The sequence below is a fragment of the Podarcis cretensis genome (assembly GCF_951804945.1).
Source record: "Podarcis cretensis genome assembly, chromosome: 5".
Taxonomy (NCBI): domain Eukaryota; kingdom Metazoa; phylum Chordata; class Lepidosauria; order Squamata; family Lacertidae; genus Podarcis; species Podarcis cretensis.
Window position 1 is genome coordinate 9,365,066 of NC_137174.1, and position 20,044 is coordinate 9,385,109.

General features: G+C 42.6%; 1 protein-coding gene across 2 annotated transcripts in view; it reads left to right on the forward strand.

Moving 5' to 3' along the window:
• UVSSA (UV stimulated scaffold protein A) overlaps nucleotides 1–17,746 on the forward strand; it is a 64,959-nt gene extending 47,213 nt beyond the window's left edge. Inside the window, exons 9-13 of one of the 2 annotated variants that reach the window (XM_079975191.1) lie at nucleotides 652–777; nucleotides 1,324–1,507; nucleotides 7,096–7,207; nucleotides 11,458–11,641; nucleotides 16,623–17,746. In XM_079975191.1, coding sequence (XP_079831317.1) covers nucleotides 652–777; nucleotides 1,324–1,507; nucleotides 7,096–7,207; nucleotides 11,458–11,641; nucleotides 16,623–16,716 — 700 coding nt within the window. In that variant the 3' untranslated portion in view covers nucleotides 16,717–17,746. Of the gene's footprint in view, nucleotides 1–649; nucleotides 778–1,323; nucleotides 1,508–7,095; nucleotides 7,208–11,457; nucleotides 11,642–16,622 lie in introns of both variants that reach the window. The other variant, XM_079975192.1, reaches the window with a different exon arrangement.
• Nucleotides 17,747–20,044: the final 2,298 nt, after the last annotated feature.

Sequence of the window (20,044 nt, forward strand, 5' to 3'; positions counted from 1 at the left end):
CCTCGGCCAATAAAGGGAGATGAGCGCCGCAACCCCAGAGTTGGCTGTGACTGGACCTAATGTCAGGGGTCCCTTTACCTTTACTGTCTGCTTCCACTTTTCTTTTTGCCAAAGGTTATGTTCCTTTTTGTTTTCTTCATTTGGACAGGACTTGGACAAGACCTTGACATTCCATTGTTGCGCCCATAACCCAGGTTTAAGGTGCCATTCAGCTAGCTTTCATATCTCAGTATCTTTCCAAGGAACTCTGGGAATTGTAGCTCCATGAGGGGAGTAGGAGTCTCGGAACAACTCCCAGGCCAAACTACAGTTCCCATAACTCTTTGGGGGAACTCATGACTGCTTAAAGTGGTATAATACTGTTTTAGACTTCTAAAGACAAAGGCAGTATTTAATCAGCATTGCGGTTCTTGCTTGGTTTGTGTTGTATTGTTCTTAGCCTTTCTTGTTCGAGTACCTTGGAAAATCATCTAAGAGTTATGCACGTCATCTTGTGAATCTTTAATTCCTTGTCATAATTAAAAGTGTTTGCTTTTCACAGCATTTTGACCTGCTAAAAGTTGAAGTGGATGCCAATTGTTGAATGTATCCTGTCGTTCTGGATAGTAACTGTTGTCTCTTCATCATTTATATTTTATCCTACAAATCTAGAAATTCTGAACCAGTGGCACCCAACAATAAGTCTGAAGAAGAAAAAGCCAAGGCCCCGGTCGTACCGTTTGGGTTAGATCTTTTCTACTGGGGCCAAGAGCAACCAGGTTCTGGGAAGATTATTAAGTAAATATACTGCACGTTTTCTTTTAAAATATGTAAAAAAAATTCCTCTCTTAAATTGTGACACATCAAGCCTTATCTGCTCATTTTTACTGAAACCTTGAAATGTAAAAACTTTCTGCACACTTGCAAATTTTATGAGCCGTCTGATGACAGACAGCGTTTCTGACATAACCTGATCCATTTCTAGAATTCATTTTATTTAATTTATACGCCATGCTTCATCCAAAGATCACAAGGCTATTTACAACGTAAAAACACAAAATTATAAATTGACCTTACAAAATATGTGATGAAGCTGCTTATGGAGAAGTGAATCACTTGCAATCCTCTTGAGATAGTAGTTTCATTATATTTTTTTTAGCTTGCAGCTGAATTAAATATATTCAATATTTTAAAAAATCAAAGTTGTTTAGGAATTTGAGCCCAAGCAGTGTTTAGATATTTTAAAAGCGTATGTCATATATCAGGAGAAGGTGTTAAAATGTCTCTCTAGAATTTATATTTACATTCATGACAAAACACTGGTGTAACTGCTCTGTTTTCTAGATGTTCTTCTCAGCATCGCTTCTGGGCACCCAGCGAAATGGAAGAGGAAGTGGAAAACAAAGAAGTTGCAGAGATGCTGAAGAGCAGATGTATAACATTTGCTGGCAAGTTTGAGCCAGTGAAACACAAATGCCGGGCACCAATGCCTAATGGAGGACTTTGTGAAAGGCAGGATAGATTTAAGGTGGGTGCTTAATAACACCTCTAGAGCATTCCACTTGATCCTATTTTGCCATTTCTTTAAAATATTAATACTGTAATGTGCTTGGCCAGAGATATGAGGCAGCAGTTTGAGGGAAACTCTAGAAGGGAAGAATTGAATGTAATCCAAAATGAAGTCCTGTGTGTTCTGCTTGGAGCCCCACATAGTACACCTGTTACATTACTTGGAATTGAATTACTATATTTTTTGCTCTATAATACTCACTTTTTCCCTCCTAAAAAGTAAGGGGAAATGTGTGTGCGTCTTATGGGGCGAATGCAGGCTGCGCAGCTATCCCAGAAGCCAGAACAGCAAGAGGAGTTGCTTCTTTCGCTGCGCAGCGATCCCTCTTGCTGTTCTGGCTTCCGGGATTCAGAATATTTTTTTTCTTCTTTTCCTCCTCCTAAAACTAGGTGTGTTTTATGGTCTGGTGCGTCTTATGGAGTGAAAAATACGGTAGATCTCCTTTCTCTAAAAGCCTGCCTTCGTATTTCATGATTAAATGATGGAAAATAATCTTGTTGCTGACAGACCCAACATGGAGCAAAATTAGACTTGCAGAATGGAAAGGACTGGGGCCTGGGCACAGCGTTTTAACAGTTTGATGCTGAATAATTCAGTACCACTATAATGTCTACTCAGGATATTTCTGACCATAAGATTTGTGGTGTAAGATCACTGAGAATGCCAAAATGGACTTTGAAGATGAAGAATTTCAAGTCCTCAATTTGGTATATTAAACTTAAATCCAGCCATAAAAGAACTGTTTGAAGAAATGCTTCTCTGTTTTCCTAAAAGAGGGAATGACCTCAAGTTCTACTGCTCTGACAGAGTGAAGGAATTCCATTAGTTGTTTTAATCTTGGAGTTTGGGGTTGCAATTTGTTGATGAGTGTAGCTTTTGTGGGGTTTTTGTTTTTTTAAAATGTAGGTACTTTTAGCATTCTTGCAGAAGGAAAAGCAAGGTAGTTTTTTAAAATAAAAAAACTATTCTGGGAGGATAGCTATGCTCTGCAGCAGCAAAACAATGAAGGGTCCGATCACTTCTTAAAGACTACAGCTGCAATCCTGTACTTGTTTGCCTGGGAGTAAATCCTATTGAACTTGGTTGAACTTTCTTCTGAGTAGGCATGCACATGATTGCACATTTACTGTGATAATAGTTTGTATTCAGATTTTCCACATTGATGTTCATTGCAGTATACCGTATTTTTCCTTCTATAACACACAGATTTTTTTTCTCCTAAAAAGGAAGGGGAAAAATCAAATCGCGTCTCGGAGAAGGGAAACCTGAAAAGAGGAAGCGGCTGCTTTCCTGCATTCTGCTTCAGGGTCTTACTGCCCACCCAGCTCTGTTTCCTTGCTGTGTTTGCTCAAACGGAACAAAGAGCAGGGAAAGCCCCTCCCCTCCAGGCAAGCAGAGGGGAAAGCAGAGTGTCGTCTCTGTGCTCCGTGCTGCTGAAAACATGCAGAAGGGAGAGAGAGAGCGCGAGCTGGCTGGCTTGGGTGGGTAGGTGAGGGAAAACTTTTGCCTTCCTTTCCTCCCTCCCGTTATACCCCTCTCCTGCATTCTTAGCCAGCTGCTTCTCTGCACACCCCTCTCGTGCTCCTTGTCCCTTCTGTGTTTTTCCTTCCCTCCCCACTTAAAATGTGGTTAAAAAGCATGGATCCGATTCGGATGGTCCGCCCCTGCCACTTAATGGATCCAATTGGCTTCCAGAGAGTGGTAGGGGATGCTTTATCCCAAGCTGATGGCCTTTCAGCTGATTCCCTGGTGGCACGCTGGAATGCGGAGTTAACCAGGGCTATTGACTGTCTGGCTCCGAAGCGCCCTCTCCGATTGCATGGAGCCCGGACAGCCCCGTGGTTCTCCCCGGAGCTGAGGGTGATGAAACAATCGTTGAGACGGCTAGAGCGCCGGTGGCGGAAAACTCATTCTGAATCAGACCGGACACAGGTTAGAGCTCAACGTCGAGCCTACCAAGTGGCAATGGCGACGGCGAAGAGGGCCTTCTTCGCCGCCTCCATTGCATCTGCAGAAAACAGCAGCAGGAGACTTTTTCAGGTGGTTCGCAGTTTATCGGAACCACCTGTACCACCGGGGCCTGGTAGGGACCCCAAGATCTCCTGCAATGCTTTTGCAAAGTTTTTTGCAGATAAAATCGCTCAGATTCAGAAGGAAGTAGACTCCACAGTGGGAGCAGGGCCAGGGCGGGAGAGTGCTAGAGTTCTGTCTGGTCCTGTTATATGGGATCAATTCCAATCTGTTACCTCCGAGGATGTGGACAGGCTGCTTGGACGAGTGAAACCGACCACCTGTCTTCTTGATCCTTGCCCATCCTGGCTGATAAAAGCGAGCCGGGAAGGGCTGGGCGATGGGCTTTGCGGGGTGGTGAATGCTTCCCTCTGTGAGGGAGCCTTCCCAGACCCGCTGAAAGAGGCGGTCATTAAACCGCTTCTTAAAAAAACATCTTTAGACCCGGCCAATTTGGCCAACTATCGCCCAGTCTCAAATCTTCCATTCTTGGGCAAGGTGATTGAGCGGGTGGTTGCTGAACAACTCCAAGCACGCCTGGAGGAAACGGACCATTTGGATCCCTTCCAATCGGGATTCAGGCCTCACCATGGGACTGAAACTGCCTTGGTCGCGCTGGTTGATGATCTCCGGCGGGCTAGGGACAAAGGTGAGAGCTGTTTCCTAGTTCTGCTGGATCTCTCAGCGGCCTTTGACACCATCGACCATAACATCCTTCTGGACCGTCTAGAGGGGCTGGGAGCTGGGGGCACTGTTATACAGTGGTTCCGCTCCTTCCTCCTGGGCCGTGTTCAGAAAGTGGTGGTGGGGGATGAGTGTTCAGACCCTTGGGCCCTCACTTGTGGGGTACCTCAGGGTTCCGTCCTCTCCCCCATGCTTTTTAACATCTATATGAAGCCGCTGGGAGAGATCATCAGGGGGTTTGGACTGGGTGTTCATCAGTATGCAGATGACACCCAGCTCTACCTCTCCTTTAAATCAGAACCAGTGAAGGCGGTGAAGGTCCTGTGTGAGTGCCTGGAGGCGGTTGGAGGTTGGATGGCGGCTAACAGATTGAGGTTGAATCCTGACAAGACAGAGGTACTGTTTTTGGGGGACAGGAGGCGGGCAGGTGTGGAGGATTCCCTGGTCCTGAATGGGGTAACTGTGCCCCTGAAGGACCAGGTACGCAGCCTGGGAGTCATTTTGGACTCACAGCTGTCCATGGAGGCGCAGGTTAACTCTGTGTCCAGGGCAGCTGTCTACCAGCTCCACCTGGTACGCAGGCTAAGACCCTACCTTCCCGCGGACTGTCTTGCCAGAGTGGTGCATGCTCTGGTTATCTCACGCTTGGACTACTGCAACGCGCTCTACGTGGGGCTACCTTTGAAGGTGACCCGGAAACTGCAATTAATCCAGAATGCGGCAGCTAGACTGGTGACTGGGAGTGGCCGCCGGGACCACATAACACCGGTTCTGAGAGATCTGCACTGGCTCCCAGTACGTTTCCGAGCACGATTCAAAGTGTTGGTGCTGACCTTTAAAGCCCTAAACGGCCTCGGTCCTGTATACCTGAAGGAGCATCTCCACCCCCATCGTTCAGCCCGGACACTGAGATCCAGCGCCGAGGGCCTTCTGGCGGTTCCCTCATTGCGAGAAGTGAGGCTACAGGGAACCAGGCAGAGGGCCTTCTCGGTAGTGGCGCCCGACCTGTGGAACGCCCTCCCATCAGATGTCAAAGAGATAAAGAATTACCTGACATTCAGAAGACATCTTAAGGCAGCCTTGTTCAGGGAAGTTTTTAATATGTAATGCTGTATTGTTTTTAACACTGATTGGGAGCCGCCCAGAGTGGCTGGGGAAACTCAGCCAGATGGGCGGGGTATAAATAATAAATTATTATTATTATTATTATTATTATTATGGATCCACATGGATCCTCAGGATCTTTGCATTCGGTCACCCCAAATTCACCATCAGATCACATAGCATGTCCATGGCTACAGCCTGCCCCCGCAAAATCACGCACCCACTGTTGCCTGGGACTGCAATGGTGCAAAAACGTGGTTACAAAGCATGGATCCACATGGATGCTCAGGATCTTTGCATTGGGTCAGCCCAAATTCACCATCAGAGCACATAGCATGTCTATGGCTACAGCCTGCCCCCCAAAAATCATGCACCCACTGTTGCCTGGGGCTGCAATGGTGCAAAAACGTGGTTACAAAGCATGGATCCACAGGGATTCTCAGGATTTTTGCATTGGGTCACCCCAAATTCACCATCAAATAACATGTCTGTGGCCACAGCATGAAGCACAAAAATGATACATCCACTGTTTCATTCAGAATGTTTTTTCCCTTGTTTTCCTCCTCTAAAAACGATGTGCGTGTTATGGTCAGGTGCGTGTTATAGAGCGAAAAATACGGTAATCGCATTTTAAACATCCTTTCCCCCACCCCAAAGCTAAGAACACAAATAATTTAAGGCCTTTCTTTGTAGAGCAAATGCTTTAGCCTTGCCTTTCAAGTCGGGGTGACCAGATTTTTCCCCCAGAAGGAACAGACACATTTATAGGTTGTAGGTTGGATATTTGGCCTGATCCACTAAGACCATTATTACATTTTCAAGCAGAAAGTACTTTGTGTTAAGGCAGGCAGCATACTCCAAAGAAAATGCACATATGAGTAAGATGAAAGAAAGAAAGAAAGAAAGAAAGAAAGAAAGAAAGATGATTAAGTGAATCCACAAATTCATATCTCTCAAGGCTACCTCTCTATCTTCTAAAGATACTTAAAAAAACACCTTTCATTTCACTATCACTTTCTCAGTGGTTTTTGTATATTGGGAATTTGCAGGTGGATGAAAAAGCTTGGAGTGCATTACATGTATGTTGAGTGCGGAGAATTTGTACCAAACCCTTGGCTCAAATAAACATTTCAGGGAACTACAAATAGGAGTTTTCAGAACTGAGGTGAACTGTGGTTCCAGAGATAGCAGAGCAAAGTTCCCTGGATTTCATGACCACCTGCTGTTGGGATATTCCCATATCCAGAATGATATGAATCAGTCAGCACAGCCATGTACAGTGGTGCCTCGCAAGACGAAATTAATCTGTTCCGCGAGTCTCTTCGTCTAGCGGTTTTTTCGTCTTGCGAAGCAAGCCCATTGACGGATTAGCGGATTAGCGCTTTTAGCGGCTTAGCGGATAAGCAGATAAGCGGCTTAGCGGCTTAGAAAAAGGGGGCGGAAAGGGAAAAAAACCCGCAGGAACTCGCAAGACATTTTCGTCTTGCGAAGCAAGCCCATAGGAAATTCGTTTTGCGAAGCACCTCCAAAACGGAAAACCCTTTCGTCTAGCGGGTTTTCCGTCTTGCGAGGCATTCGTCTTGCGGGGCACCACTGTATACTCAAATAAACCCACTTGCAGCTTCTCTGTTCTATCCATAAGCTACAAAAAATGTTCCTAATCAGGCCTAACTTGTTATAAATATATATATATAGAGAGAGAGAGAATGTGTGTGTAACAGCACAAATATCATTGTTTCTTTCTGAAGTGCCCATTTCATGGAAAAATAATCCCCCGGGATGATTCCGGGACTCCTATTGATCAAGAAGACAGAGAGAGAGAAGCAAAGCAACAGTTTGAGAAAAAAGAAAAGCAACCAGGTTTGTATGTTTAATGAAATCTGTGATTATTGAGTTTAAAATATGTGCAAAGTTACCTTTGAATATGACTGTAACCATGGGGAGTGAGGAGAAGAAGCCAGACAATATTAATTTATAAATTAAAACATGAATTTATCCTTGGTGGAAATTTAGAGAAAAAATAGATTATTCCTGGTGCTAGAAAGGACAAGTCATCTTTACTAATACTTTTTTGACAGCATTTTGGATGTACCCAAAATGCTTTTCATAAATGAAAGCTCTATATTTTGTGTAGCATAAGCCATTTTCTAAATTCCAAAGGAAATGACCTATTTTGCTGCTTTTAGATAATAGTGCACAAACGTCAACAAATTAATTTCGGGTGAAATGTTACATTCCTACACTTCATAGCCTAAGTATAGCTACAGTCAAAGTCATAATTGGAAGAAGAAAGAAGCTAAATTATCAGATCCTCAGTAGCAAAACTGAAAAGGTCCCTGTGCCTGAGGCCTTGCAGCACAAATGCCATTCAGATCTGGATTAAAGTAGGGGTGGGAAACCTCTGGCCCCCAGGCCATTTCCCCCAAACCACACCCAACTTCTCATCGCTAGTGGCATTAGCTCAAGCATCCCCAAACTTGGCCCTCCAGATATTTTTTGGGACTACAATTCCCATCATCCCTGACCACTGGTCCTGTTAGCCAGGGATCATGGGAGTTGTAGTCCCAAAACATTTGGAGGGCTGAGTTTGCCTATGCCTGTGTTAGCTGATTGGGCGGGAGGAGAGGGTTTAATCCTGCATTGTCTTGTACACCTTGTTCCCAGCAGGATTTAACACATGCTCCTTAGCAAAAGCACAGCTTGAAGCAGCTCACGCTTCTCCCTCAGCACCCCCCTGCCTCTGGCCACCCAGTCACTTCAAGGAGAAATACAAGCTGTTTCCAAAAACACTTGCAAAATGCTTCAAGCACAAAGCAGGCTCTCTTCCCTCTTCCCACTGAGTAATATTGCAGGAGATCAATCCTGTTTGGTCCAGGTGCACAAGAGAGCTCTCTTCAGAGAGCTTGGTCTACACCCCCAAACCTAGCAGGAAACCTTCGCTACCCAGCAGGGTGGATTTGATTTAAATCAAATTGATTTAAATCACTAGTCAGTAAGACTGGATTTAAATCACTAGTCAGTAAGACTGGATTTAAATCATTTTATTATTTTTTTTACAGAAAGATTCATTCTTGCTCTATAATCTTAATATTTACAACCAGATGATAGTTTCATTTTTGGAATAATAAATTTTCAGAGCAGTTTTTACAGTTATATCAAAAAATACTGGTTTGCTTATACCATTAGAAATACATAGACAGATAATTATGAAATTATTGTGAGGTTTAATAAGTTAACTGTTTATATTTGGACAACTTTTCTGCTGTACTTTATTGGAAGGAATAAAAAACAATCATTTCCTTAATAACAGTTTAAACAATTTATTTAGCTAAAGCAATAACATTATGGCATATGTATCCATGTTTATTAACTGATGTGGTTAACTTTTTAAAAAACCAAAAACTTAGACTGAGTTTTAGCACACATGAAAAGCTTAAAACAAATCCTTATTTCCTGATGAATAGCCTTTGGACTATAACGTATCCTAAATAGAAAACTATATTTAGAAAGATTTTTCTTCCAAAAGTGTTTTATTTTTAAAATCCTATTTAAATCAAAAAAATCCTATTTAAATTTTTAAAAATCTGATTTCCCCCCCCCCCCCCTGTGCACCCAGACTGATCTGTTTGGCTGCACACATTGCAGAAATAAAGCAAGACACTGCCAACGGGAAGGTTTTTTCCCCTTGAAAGGAAGGAAAGAAACTTCCCTTCAGCACTGCCGTGGTGACCACTACCAAATCCCCTGAAATCATTTGTGATGTCAATTGATTGAGAGGTGCTCTGTGGTGACACCACCTGTCAAATTTGGCCTATGAGGCAGTTCTTGATAGGAATGTCACCTACGGAGCCAAAAAGGTTTCTCACTCCTGGATTGTTTCTCTGTTTTTTAAAAAATTTGCCTACCGCCTTTCATGGGACTCGGGTGGCGCTGTGGGTTAAACCACAGAGCCTAGGACTTGCCGATCAGACGGTCGGTGGTTCGAATCCCAGGGTGAGCTCCAGTTGCTCGGTCCCAGCTCCTGCCAACCTAGCAGTTCGAAAGCACGTCAAAGTGCAAGTAGATAAATAGGTACCGCTCTGGCGGGAAGGTAAATGGCATTTCCGTGCAATGCTCTGGTTCGCCAGAAGCAGCTTAGTCATGCTGGCCACATGACCCGGAAGCTGTACGCCGGCTCCCTTGGCCAATAAAGCGAGATGAGCGCCGCAACCCCAGAGTAGGTCACGATTGGACCTAATGGTCAGGGGTCCCTTTACCTTTACTGCCTTTCATCCTTGTATCTCAGGGTGGTTCTGAGCGTGAAGATAAAAACCCAAAATGCATAATAAAAGCAAGAACAAAATCAAACCCCTCCGACAAACACATTTAGAAGGATATAGGATGTTAGTCAGCCCAAGGCCCGGTTGAAGAGGAATGTTTTCGCCTGGTTCCTGAAGGTGTGTAAGGAAGGGGCCAGGCAAGCCTCCCTGGGGAGAGAATTTCACAAATGTGCAGCCGCTGCAAAAAAAAGGCCCATCATCGTATTGCCACCCTCTTTGTGGCAAGGGCACACAAAGAAGGGCCTCTGAAGATGGATCTCAGGGGCCAGGTCAGTTTATACGTCGATTGATTGAGTGGCAGTCCTTGAAGTATTGCGGTCATGAGCCCCTTGAGGCTTTATCGGTCAAAACCAACGCTTGGAATTGGGCCCCTGAAACTAATTGGCAGCCAGTGCAATCGGGCCAATTAAAGGGATGGCAGCAATTGTTCTACGTGGTCCTTGGTGTCTTTGCAAGGGAGGAGAATGTCTAGCAAAATAGAATCAGCTGGCTCTGCTCCACCTGTTAAGACACCTGACCCTCCCTCAAATGGACACTGGCCTCAAGGGTTCAGAAAGCGTATCCCCTTTTTTCAGAATCTGGGTCCCCTGAAAATAATGACATCTACCATGTTTGCAGTACTAGAAATAGAGAGCTGGGACGTGAGGCAAAGTAAAAGGCGAAGCATTCCGAGGCCCCTCTTGTGCCCTTTATATCTTCCCGTCCAGGTAACTGAAAGCAAAAGGTTGAGCGATTCTCATGCTGCAGTCTAATAGTGATGAAGCCTTGATTTCTGTTTCTTGACTCTTTAAAAATATTACATCCTAGCCCAAGTGTCCACGGAGCTTCAGGCTCTCCTGAAACGACGAATCATGAGGGATTAGGCTGACCTGCTAATCTGCAGTCTTCATCCTTTTACAATAGTTCACACAGAGGAGCAAATTAAGTGCCTATTTTTTGTGTCAGCCCTGAAGAATATCTGGTTTTCCAACCCTTAGTGACTTGTTAACAAACAGGTATCAGGACAAGGTAGTGAAGGCAGCCCCTGGCCAGTCAGATGTGAAATAGTATCTCTTTACTAACTACAGTATTGATTCCGCCCTACCCCTTGCAAACTGTGTAATTTTCTTTTCCCTGCTGCTAAACCAGTAACAATGTATGAAGAGCTTTAGGGGCCCATCAGTGCTCAAAAAGGCTGCTCTTCCTGGCACGCTATCGATTTTTCTCAAAGGCTTTTAAATTGCTCCTTCATTTTACTCAAATGCTCATTTCATCTCTACTGAACGCCAGCGTTTTTTGGTTGTGTTTAAACAATCGCTCCATTCACAGGGTTCCTAAACTGTGTGTCTGTGCTGCCTTCTTATTTACTGGGAGATAAACTGTTTAGTTTTTGTTAATCTTGGATTAATAGTTCCTGTATCTGAATTGTTCTGCTTTGTATTCCTTTACTTCAAAAAAAGTAAACTGTGTGATCCGTCTGCTGCAAGTGAGTGCTTTAATTTTGCCCTTCTAGGCTTCTTGCCTTGGAATTTTTCTAGAGCTCCATTTGCGCTTAATGCAAAGGTTCATCAGCGCTCCCCAACATGGTGCCCTCCAGATGTTTGGGATGCAGCTCACACCAGCTGCGCTGATGGAAATCATTCACCAAAAACACCTGGAGGGCAACAAATTGAGGGAAGCTGCTCTAGATGATATCTCTTTAGTGTGGAATGGTTTGATTTTTTTTCTGACTCGGCCTCCATTTTTAATTCGGTTCTGACATTCTGAAAATTCAGCAATAAAACGCTTGTTGGTGTTTTTGCCTTTGTCTAGAGTGGCAAGACCCAGAGTTCATGAGAGAAGTTGAAGCAGCCACTGGGGCTGATCTTGGATCCTCTCGGTACAGTGGAAAAGGAGGGAAAAAGAAAGGGAAGAAAAAGAAATATGCAAACCTCACAGACCTGAAGCAGCAAGCAAACACTTCTCGCTCCCGCCTGGAAAAGAAAGTTTTCGATAAGTAAGAGGCTACTTTGCTTATAATGCCTATCTTGTTTGTTGCTCTGCTAATTTAGTTTTGTTTTTATCATAGAATTGGAAGGGACACCAAGGGTCATCTAGCCCAACCCCCTGCAATACAGGAACATTGCCTTACTTCTTTAGAGGGTGCCTTTTATATACAATATCAAGGAAAATACAGGATTTGGTACCAGAAACGCTCTTGCTGGAAATCTGAAATTATGTCACTTGAGTCAAAAATATGAAGTTACACACAGTATTAAAACTGTTAACAATAATATTTATTTTTAAATTATTTATGTTGATTCATAGAATATTGCTACAGAAGAACAACTAGTTTTTGTGCTGTCCATATTAAGTATGTTACTGGTAACATCATTGTCATCATTTGAACAGTAGTGATTGGACTTTATTGCACATTGTTTGTATTCCATATCTCTGTGCATTGTGTTTGCCTTAAAGTAATGGATATCTGTTTTTGATACACATTTTTATCAAGCATTATTTCTACTAAAAAAGACAGTGGAAGTGCTGGGTTTCCTTGACAATGTTACAGAAGAAAGTAGCAGCTTATACATACATCTGATATTCGATTGCATATGATACATAACAAATACAATAGCATGTGTTGATTACATAAAACATGCTACTTTTTTTAAGGAAAATGGGATGGAGCATAAGAGATATTAAGAATAATATGGCACATGCTCATATTTCTATTTTCATTTATACCCAACAGAGCTATTAAGTGTTAGGGTTGGATTCCACCCTCTCTTCCTTATTCCCAAACTGGTCAGCTAACAGCTTTGCTGGTTGTATAGATTGCTTCTTTGTGTGAGGAGTCTGTTCTTTAGATCACAGGAATCTATGCTTACGAAATAGCTAAGCGCTCCCAATTCAAAACTGTAATCCTGTGCAAGCCAGTACACTGGTGCCCCGCAAGACGAATGCCTCGCAAGACGTAAAACTCGCTAGACGAAAGAGTTTTCAGTTTTGGAGGTGCTTCGCAAAACAAATTTCCTATCTTGCTTTGCAAGACGAAAATGTCTTGCGAGTTCCTGCGGGGTTTTTCCCCCTTCCCCCCCCCTTTTTCTAAGCCGATAAGCCGCTAAGCTGCTAAAAGCCGCTAAACCGCTAATAGCGCTAATCCGCTAAGGCGTCAATGGGCTTGCTTCGCAAGACGAAAAAACCGCTAGACGAAGAGACTCGCGGAACGGATTCTTTTCGTCTTGCGAGGCACCACTGTATGTTGAACCCCTCTACAAATCTGACTATACACAAGGGCAACTACCTGCTCAGTGTCTGGGTACTGATCATTTAGAAATCTGGTCCCAAGAAATAGGCAGCAAGAAGTCTGAAACTGTAGCATGTTTGTGCAGAAAATATATGCTTCGTGTCTGTCACTAAATAAGAATTCTTTCTTCTTTTGTTTTGTTTTCTATAATTTTTATTAAATTTTCTGTTTTATATTTTAGAATATTCATTTAAACAACCTTAAAATATCAGTGACCCCTTCTTCTCTTTCCATGCTTCATTTTGCATAACATAAATCCCTGCATATTTTATATAAACTAAACCATTCAGTATTCCATTATTACATCCATCAAAACTTATTTACACTGTTGAATTTCATCTTAATGCTGCCCACGTTTTCAAATATTTCCCTCCATATATTCAGCAAACATTTTCCAATCTTCTTTAAACATCTGTTCTTCTTGTTCTCTTATTCTATATTATAGGTCCGCAAGCTGTGCATATTCCATCAGTTTGAATTGCCATTCTTCTTTAGTTGGGACTTCGCTCATTTCCCATTTCTTCCCATTCTTGCTTCTTCCCTATATTTTGGGAATTCACAGGCCAAAGCCAAGAACCTTCTAGAATGCTCTGCACATGATAAGGAAAGGCCTTCTACCCATCTTTCTTCAGAGTAAAAAAGTCAGGAAACTATTTATACCCTTTGAATTGGGTCAGTTATGTGTGAAATATCTAGTTGCATGAGCAGTGCACACCAGACATTTTCTCAAATGGGATTTCCCTCTTCTCCAGCTCACTCTTGTTCAAGGAATATGGCATTGCATTTTCTGCAACAAAGCTCTGATGCACAATGTATCATTTGTCTGACCTGATGTTTTAACACAATTTATTCCTACATTCAAAATGTATCGCTAATGTTTCAGCATCTTATTATTATTATTATTTATCCCGCTCTTATTCCTAAAAGGAGTCCAGCGCAACAAACATTAAAGTAGCACCAATATGTAAACAGCGGCTGTTTTCAAATAATACAGACATCCACAGTGTCTGTGACTTGAAATGACATCCTTGTGGCTGTGGGTCTGTGCCTGAGTAGCCACAGCTCGTTCCACAGCTGTGCCAGCCACTACCACAAATGTGGGCTGGTGACATGAAAGCTTCATTCCCAGACGTACAGATCTGCCTTTGTTGCATGTTGCAACCAGTGCATGTTCCAGCTGTGCCACAGTGACTGTTTGAAGCCAACCTCTGTGTGACAGAACAACAGCAAGTGTGATCAATCCAAGTGGAGCAAAACAAATGCTATTAAATCGAGAAGCAAAACATTTTTTGTTTGCAACAAAAATACTAGTGTTTACAATATTATATAACCTCAAAAGCCCGAATGAGCCAGTTTTGAGGGATGTTCATTATTTTAAAATGGTGTTGCTTTCCTTGTCTTGATGTAATGGTTGTTATGAGTAATGAAAACTCGCCTTGCTTTTCTTCTCCTCGCAGAACAACACATTGTCCATGACAATCTTGTATTATCTGGTCTTATTTTGAGGAGTCAATAAGCCATAAAGTTCTAATAAGCAGAATTTCACATCAGCTTTAGAAAATAAATTTTAAAAGTTGTTTTTAGTTTACTGTGCTTCGTGCTAATGATTTTGAATGTGTGTTAGTGCCAGGCGTGGGAATTCAATCTGTCATGTTTTAATAGGTTTCATAGTTTGCAGCACTAAACAAGATGATAACCTTGGCTTTATATAACAGTCCCAAATTACTTGAAATGTACAGGTGATAAACCCAGGCTCTAGTCTGCCAATAAAGTTAAGTGAAATTGCACACAGATCATCAGAGTGGGATCTCATTTCATTTACAGTATCTCACAAGCTAGTGCTGCTAATGTAAAACCTACATGACATGAAAGTGCCAAGGCCATTGTGCCGTGCTAAAGACTCACTTTTCTCCTGCCAATTAAATATCATTCCCGCTCCAAAACCATGACCACATAGTTGTCGTTCTTTTATAGCAATGCCTCCTGTAAACTCCTCAAGCCAGGGGAGTTTCGCTTAAAGGGCCACCTCTTTTAATCTGTTGTATTTGCTCCATGTCTCCTTTGCCCTTAGACAACTTTAAAATCTTTAAAGCAAAAGCAAAAACATGCCCAAAGCTATCTCCATTGTTGTCCTAGTTTCCAGGAAATATGATGGCAAGCTCAGTAGGTGGTGGTATCTAACAGGGAGGTTTCTAAGCAGAGATTGGATGGCCATCTGTCAGGGATGCTTTAGTTGAGATTCCAGCATTGCAGGGGATTGGACTAGATCACCCTCGGGATCACTTCAAACTCTACAGTTCTGTGATTCTATGAATAACGAAGTCTGCAAGGTTTGGGGCATCTGCAGATTGACTGCCATCAGTGGCTGATGTTAGTACCATCAGTTAGTTGGGTGTGAGAATTCAGCCAAGATGCATGTGAACAGCACACATGGGCATATGGTGTCTATGCCCACACAGCTGCCAGTCATCTTACAACTGGAGGCGATGGTTGTGCTGGAATATTACAATACAGGTTCATAGAAAATTTGTCTCAGTTCCCTTATTTGCAGATTGGAGAAGCTAAACTTTAGGGGCATCCTGTTTCAGGCAAGTAGGAAAACTAGGCACCTGTCTCAAAAACAGAGATTTCCAGAAATTCTAAAGCTGACTTGGTGAAGGGTTGACATATATACAGTAATTTTTATCCTCGAGCCTATACTTGGAAAAAACACATGAAATGTAGGAGGCAGGAGTTTTGTGAAGTCAATTTGAGAGAGTGTGATTTGCCCAAGTTCATCAAGTGAGTTTTAGGACTGAGTGGGATTTTTGTCCCTCTTAACCGCTAGACCACACCCGGTCTGTAATTTGTGTAGTTTAACACATATAGAATAAGTATGGAAATAAGATTCAGTGGCTTCAGTTTATTGAAATGGATTGAGATCCTTCCCTTTGTGTGGTCTGTAGAATAATAATAATAATAAATAATAAATTTTTATTTGTACCCTGGCCGGAGTCGGGCTCAGGGCTGCTAAAGCCCTTCCCTCTGATCTGAGCAACTCAGTTTATGCTTTGGGGCAGGGGGGGGTGTGAAACAAAATTTGTTTCCAGAAATGATTTTATGCAGATGCTTTGAGTTCTGTTAAAAACAGCTATTTGCAGGTTTGTGGGATGAATTGAATGGACGCATGCATGCATGCACAGTGCCTGTTGTTAAGACTTTGTGGTTTAGGGGCCCCATTAAACTAATTTGATAGTTTCCAAATAGTTGCTGTTTGTTTATATTGCTCTGGTTAATTCCTTTTTAATGTGCAAAACGCTTCCTGCACACTGCAGAAGATCATAAACATTGCCCCCTAGAGGTACATGTTCTGTATATTCCAACTTCGGTGTTTAAAATTTCACTAAAGCAATTGTGTAAAATGAGTGCGGCCATAAAAGGTGTGATGTGCGATCATTACTGTGAAAGACTTTGCTTTGTTTATTTCTCTTAATGAGCCCATTGTTAATTAAAAATTATTTCTGTAGCTAATTTAATTAAGATTATAAATTTGTTCTGCTTCGTCATCAGTGCAGTGTTGTGGAGGCTCGATTAGCAATTATTCACATCCCACTTATATTTGCTCACATGTTCATAAATGCTGCTCACATTTGTGTGTAACCTCAGTTTCGTTCTCTCCTTTTCATCTTGTCTTGTTTTCTTCTTACAGAACAGCCATGAAGCGGGTGGTGAAAGCGATGAATCGAATGGATCAAAGAAAACATGAAAAGTTTGCAAACCAGTTTAACTATGCACTAAACTGAGTTGCCGTGAATGGCAAAACTGCAAGGACCTTTGCCAGTACTGCCACTCTGTAAAGGAAAGCATTTTATTGGACTAGTTTACTTAGTATCAACTTGCGTAATCTAATACATTTTACAATGAACATGAATTGTACACATAATTTTGTGTGTGCTTATATTGATAACTGTTCTGTTCTCATTTTAAACAGAAGACTTGTGGTTTGTATATATTCTAACACCACTCTAGTTTTTTTACTTTTTGGTGGACTGCAGATTTTCAGCTTTTGATACCTTGACTCAGTGGTCACAGGTGATGGGGGTTGTAGTCTAGCAAAATCTAATGGTTGCCATCAATTTGATTTGAATTAATTTTATAATGAAATGATTTTAGAATGTTGTACTATTTTATTGTTGTTAGCCGCCCTGAGCCCGGCTTCGGCTGGGGAGGGCAGGATATAAATAATAATAATAATAATAATAATAATAATAATAATAATAATAATAATTATCTGGCATCCCACATGTTCCCCACCCTCTATGCTTCAGGGCCCACACTCCCCCCTTTTTTTCTTTTGGTATATTCCTTTTCCAACACCTGCATTTACTTTCCCTGAAAGAATAACATCTGGCAACAAAGGACAAACTCCCCTTGAGCAGCTTTTGTGTCAATCTGAATGTGTAAGTTCATTCCTGCGATTCGGCAATTGTCCAGTTGTCTTTAGGTGAGAAGGTGTTCTTCTGTAGTCAGCACACTTGTGACTAACTGAGAATACAAGTGCTTTGCAGCAGTTTGCCAGAAACATTCTCTGTGGCTGTAACTGGGGGCATAAGGTTTTGCTGGAACGGCTTCCTTTTAAAAGCATGCCTTGGCCCTTGGGTGCACATGATCACACAATCATTGTCTAGGTTTCGTGGATGAGGTCAGCCTTGCTCACAATTTTCATTTCACGTGAGAGTCATGCCTTATGGACTAGCATCACATGAACGAGAAATTTATTACTTGTGTACCATTTTAAATGGGACGCAGGTGGCGCTGTAGGTTAAAGCCTCAGCGCCTAGGGCTTGCCGATCGAAAGGTCGGCAGTTCGAATCCCTGCGGCAGGGTGCGATCCCGCTGCTCGGTCCCAGTGCCTGCCAACCTAGCAGTTCGAAAGCACCTCCGGGTGCAAGTAGATAAATAGGGACCGCTTACCAGCGGGAAGGTAAATGGCGTTTCCGTGTGCGGCTCTGGCTCGCCAGAGCAGCGATGTCACGCTGGCCACGTGACCCGGAAGTGTCTCCGAACAGCGCTGGCCCCTGGCCTCTTAAGTGAGATGGGCGCACAACCCCAGAGTCTGTCAAGACTGGCCCGTACGGGCAGGGGTACCTTTACCTTTACCTACCATTTTAAATGCTCTTGTTCATGATGGTTGTCAGAGCTCTTCATTTTTCTTGTAGGCAGCCTTTGTAAGAATTTGCATGTAAATTTGTTAATAACTCCTAAAGAGGAACAACTATGTTCTGTGAACCGCCCTGAGACCTCCGCTTATAGGGTGGTATAATAATAATAATAATAATAATAATAATAATAATAATAATAATAAAGACCCTGATGTTGGGAAAGATGGAGGGCACAAGGAGAAGGGGACGACAGAGGACGAGATGGTTGGACAGTGTTCTCGAAGCTACCAGCGTGAGTTTGACCAAACTGCAGGAGGCAGTGGAAGGCAGGAGGGCCTGGCGTGCTCTGGTCCAGGGGGTCACGAAGAGTTGGACACGACTAAACGACTAAACAACAACAACAACAACAATAATAAAGTTAATTCCTGCCTGGGGATCTGCAGACTTGCAAAATGGGCCCAGTGGAGAGAGCATGAGTGGACACTGAAATAAACAATAATTCTTGGTTTTTTGAAGTTAAACCCTCCCCCATTCCACCTCCAAAAAAGGAGAAAAAAATATCTATGGGCACATGGAAAGGACAGTGGCCGCTGAGGGCAGAACACTAGTGCAAGACTGTTGAAAGAAAGCTCAAGACTGCTGAGGTGCTGGGTGCAAGATCTGAGCATGAAAAGCAGCAGAATGAAAGGCTTGTGTTCGCTCACTGTTCGCTCCTCACTTACACTGCCAGTTAGGAAAATGCATTGGCCGAGTTTGTTCCCATTCACCACAAGCACACCTGACCCACAGCCGGGCGAGTGCACCTTCGCAGGAGGGAGAGAGGTAGGGTCAACGCAGCGGGCAGGGACCATACTGTGTAAATTCTCATTTAAATGACATTAATAAAAGGCCTTGTAATGACAATAGAGTTGAAGAGCTTATATAAAGGAAATAATATGTAAAATGAAAATGAATATTTAAAATCAAAATATGTATTTATTGTAGGAGAAGGAGAGCCTGGTAACAAAAAAAAAAGACTGCGAAAATGTTTATGGATATTGCACTTATAAATAGTGTACTTTTTTCTTAGTTTTTTTAAAAATTATGATTGGGTTTTATAAACAAGAATAAGGTTATACAAACAAGTATACCAAGTTTTCTCATGTCATTTGTGTATCACAAAAAAAGGATAATAAATGTGGGGAAATATCTACAACATGTGTTTCATTATTAGTGGTCAATGTACAGGTTCTTGGTTCATGAATTGGTTTAGATAGAAGAAAAAGACAGACAGACAGAAAGAAAGAGAAAGAAAGAAAGAGAAAAAGAAAGAGGGAGGGGAATGGTGAGTGGGATGGGGTCGGGTGGTTATGCTTCTGTTCTACTTATTAGTGTTGGTTTCTATTTCCCTCACTGAGCAGCAACTGCAGTCACAAGGCATTGTTTTGCATTCCACAGTCAGAGTTACTGTTGGGTTCCCACGGGAATGGGAGACTGGATGTGACGTTCACTGGTTTCCTGTTCTTCACTGTTCTCTCGGTGTTCTTTGTTTCCGAGAGGAGTTGCTTCTCTGCTCTCACAGAGGCAAGATGCATGTTTGTATTCTCTCAGCATAGAGTGTAAATAAAATTAAGAATGTAGCACATACTGCTTATCCTTCTGCTGTGTGACGACGCTCTGCTTGGACTCAAGATATGACGAGCCTGTTTCAGCTTCAGATGGGCAGAAGCTGGTCAAAATCTCACACTTAGTGTGGGTGGATACTTTTTTCTTACTCTTTTTTGGTAGCAGTTTTTGCTGTATTATTTTCCAAAGTGGGTCCCCTTTCTCTCCCCCCCCCCAACACTCTGGGTAAGGCTGATTTATTCAGGACGCTGATCAGGAGGGGGAATGGCTAAAACATAGCTATCTAACCAGCCTGAGGGCAGCTGAGTGTGGAGTAGGGCTGCCTATCTGTGCTGCATAAGTTGAGAAGTGGCACATAATTCTA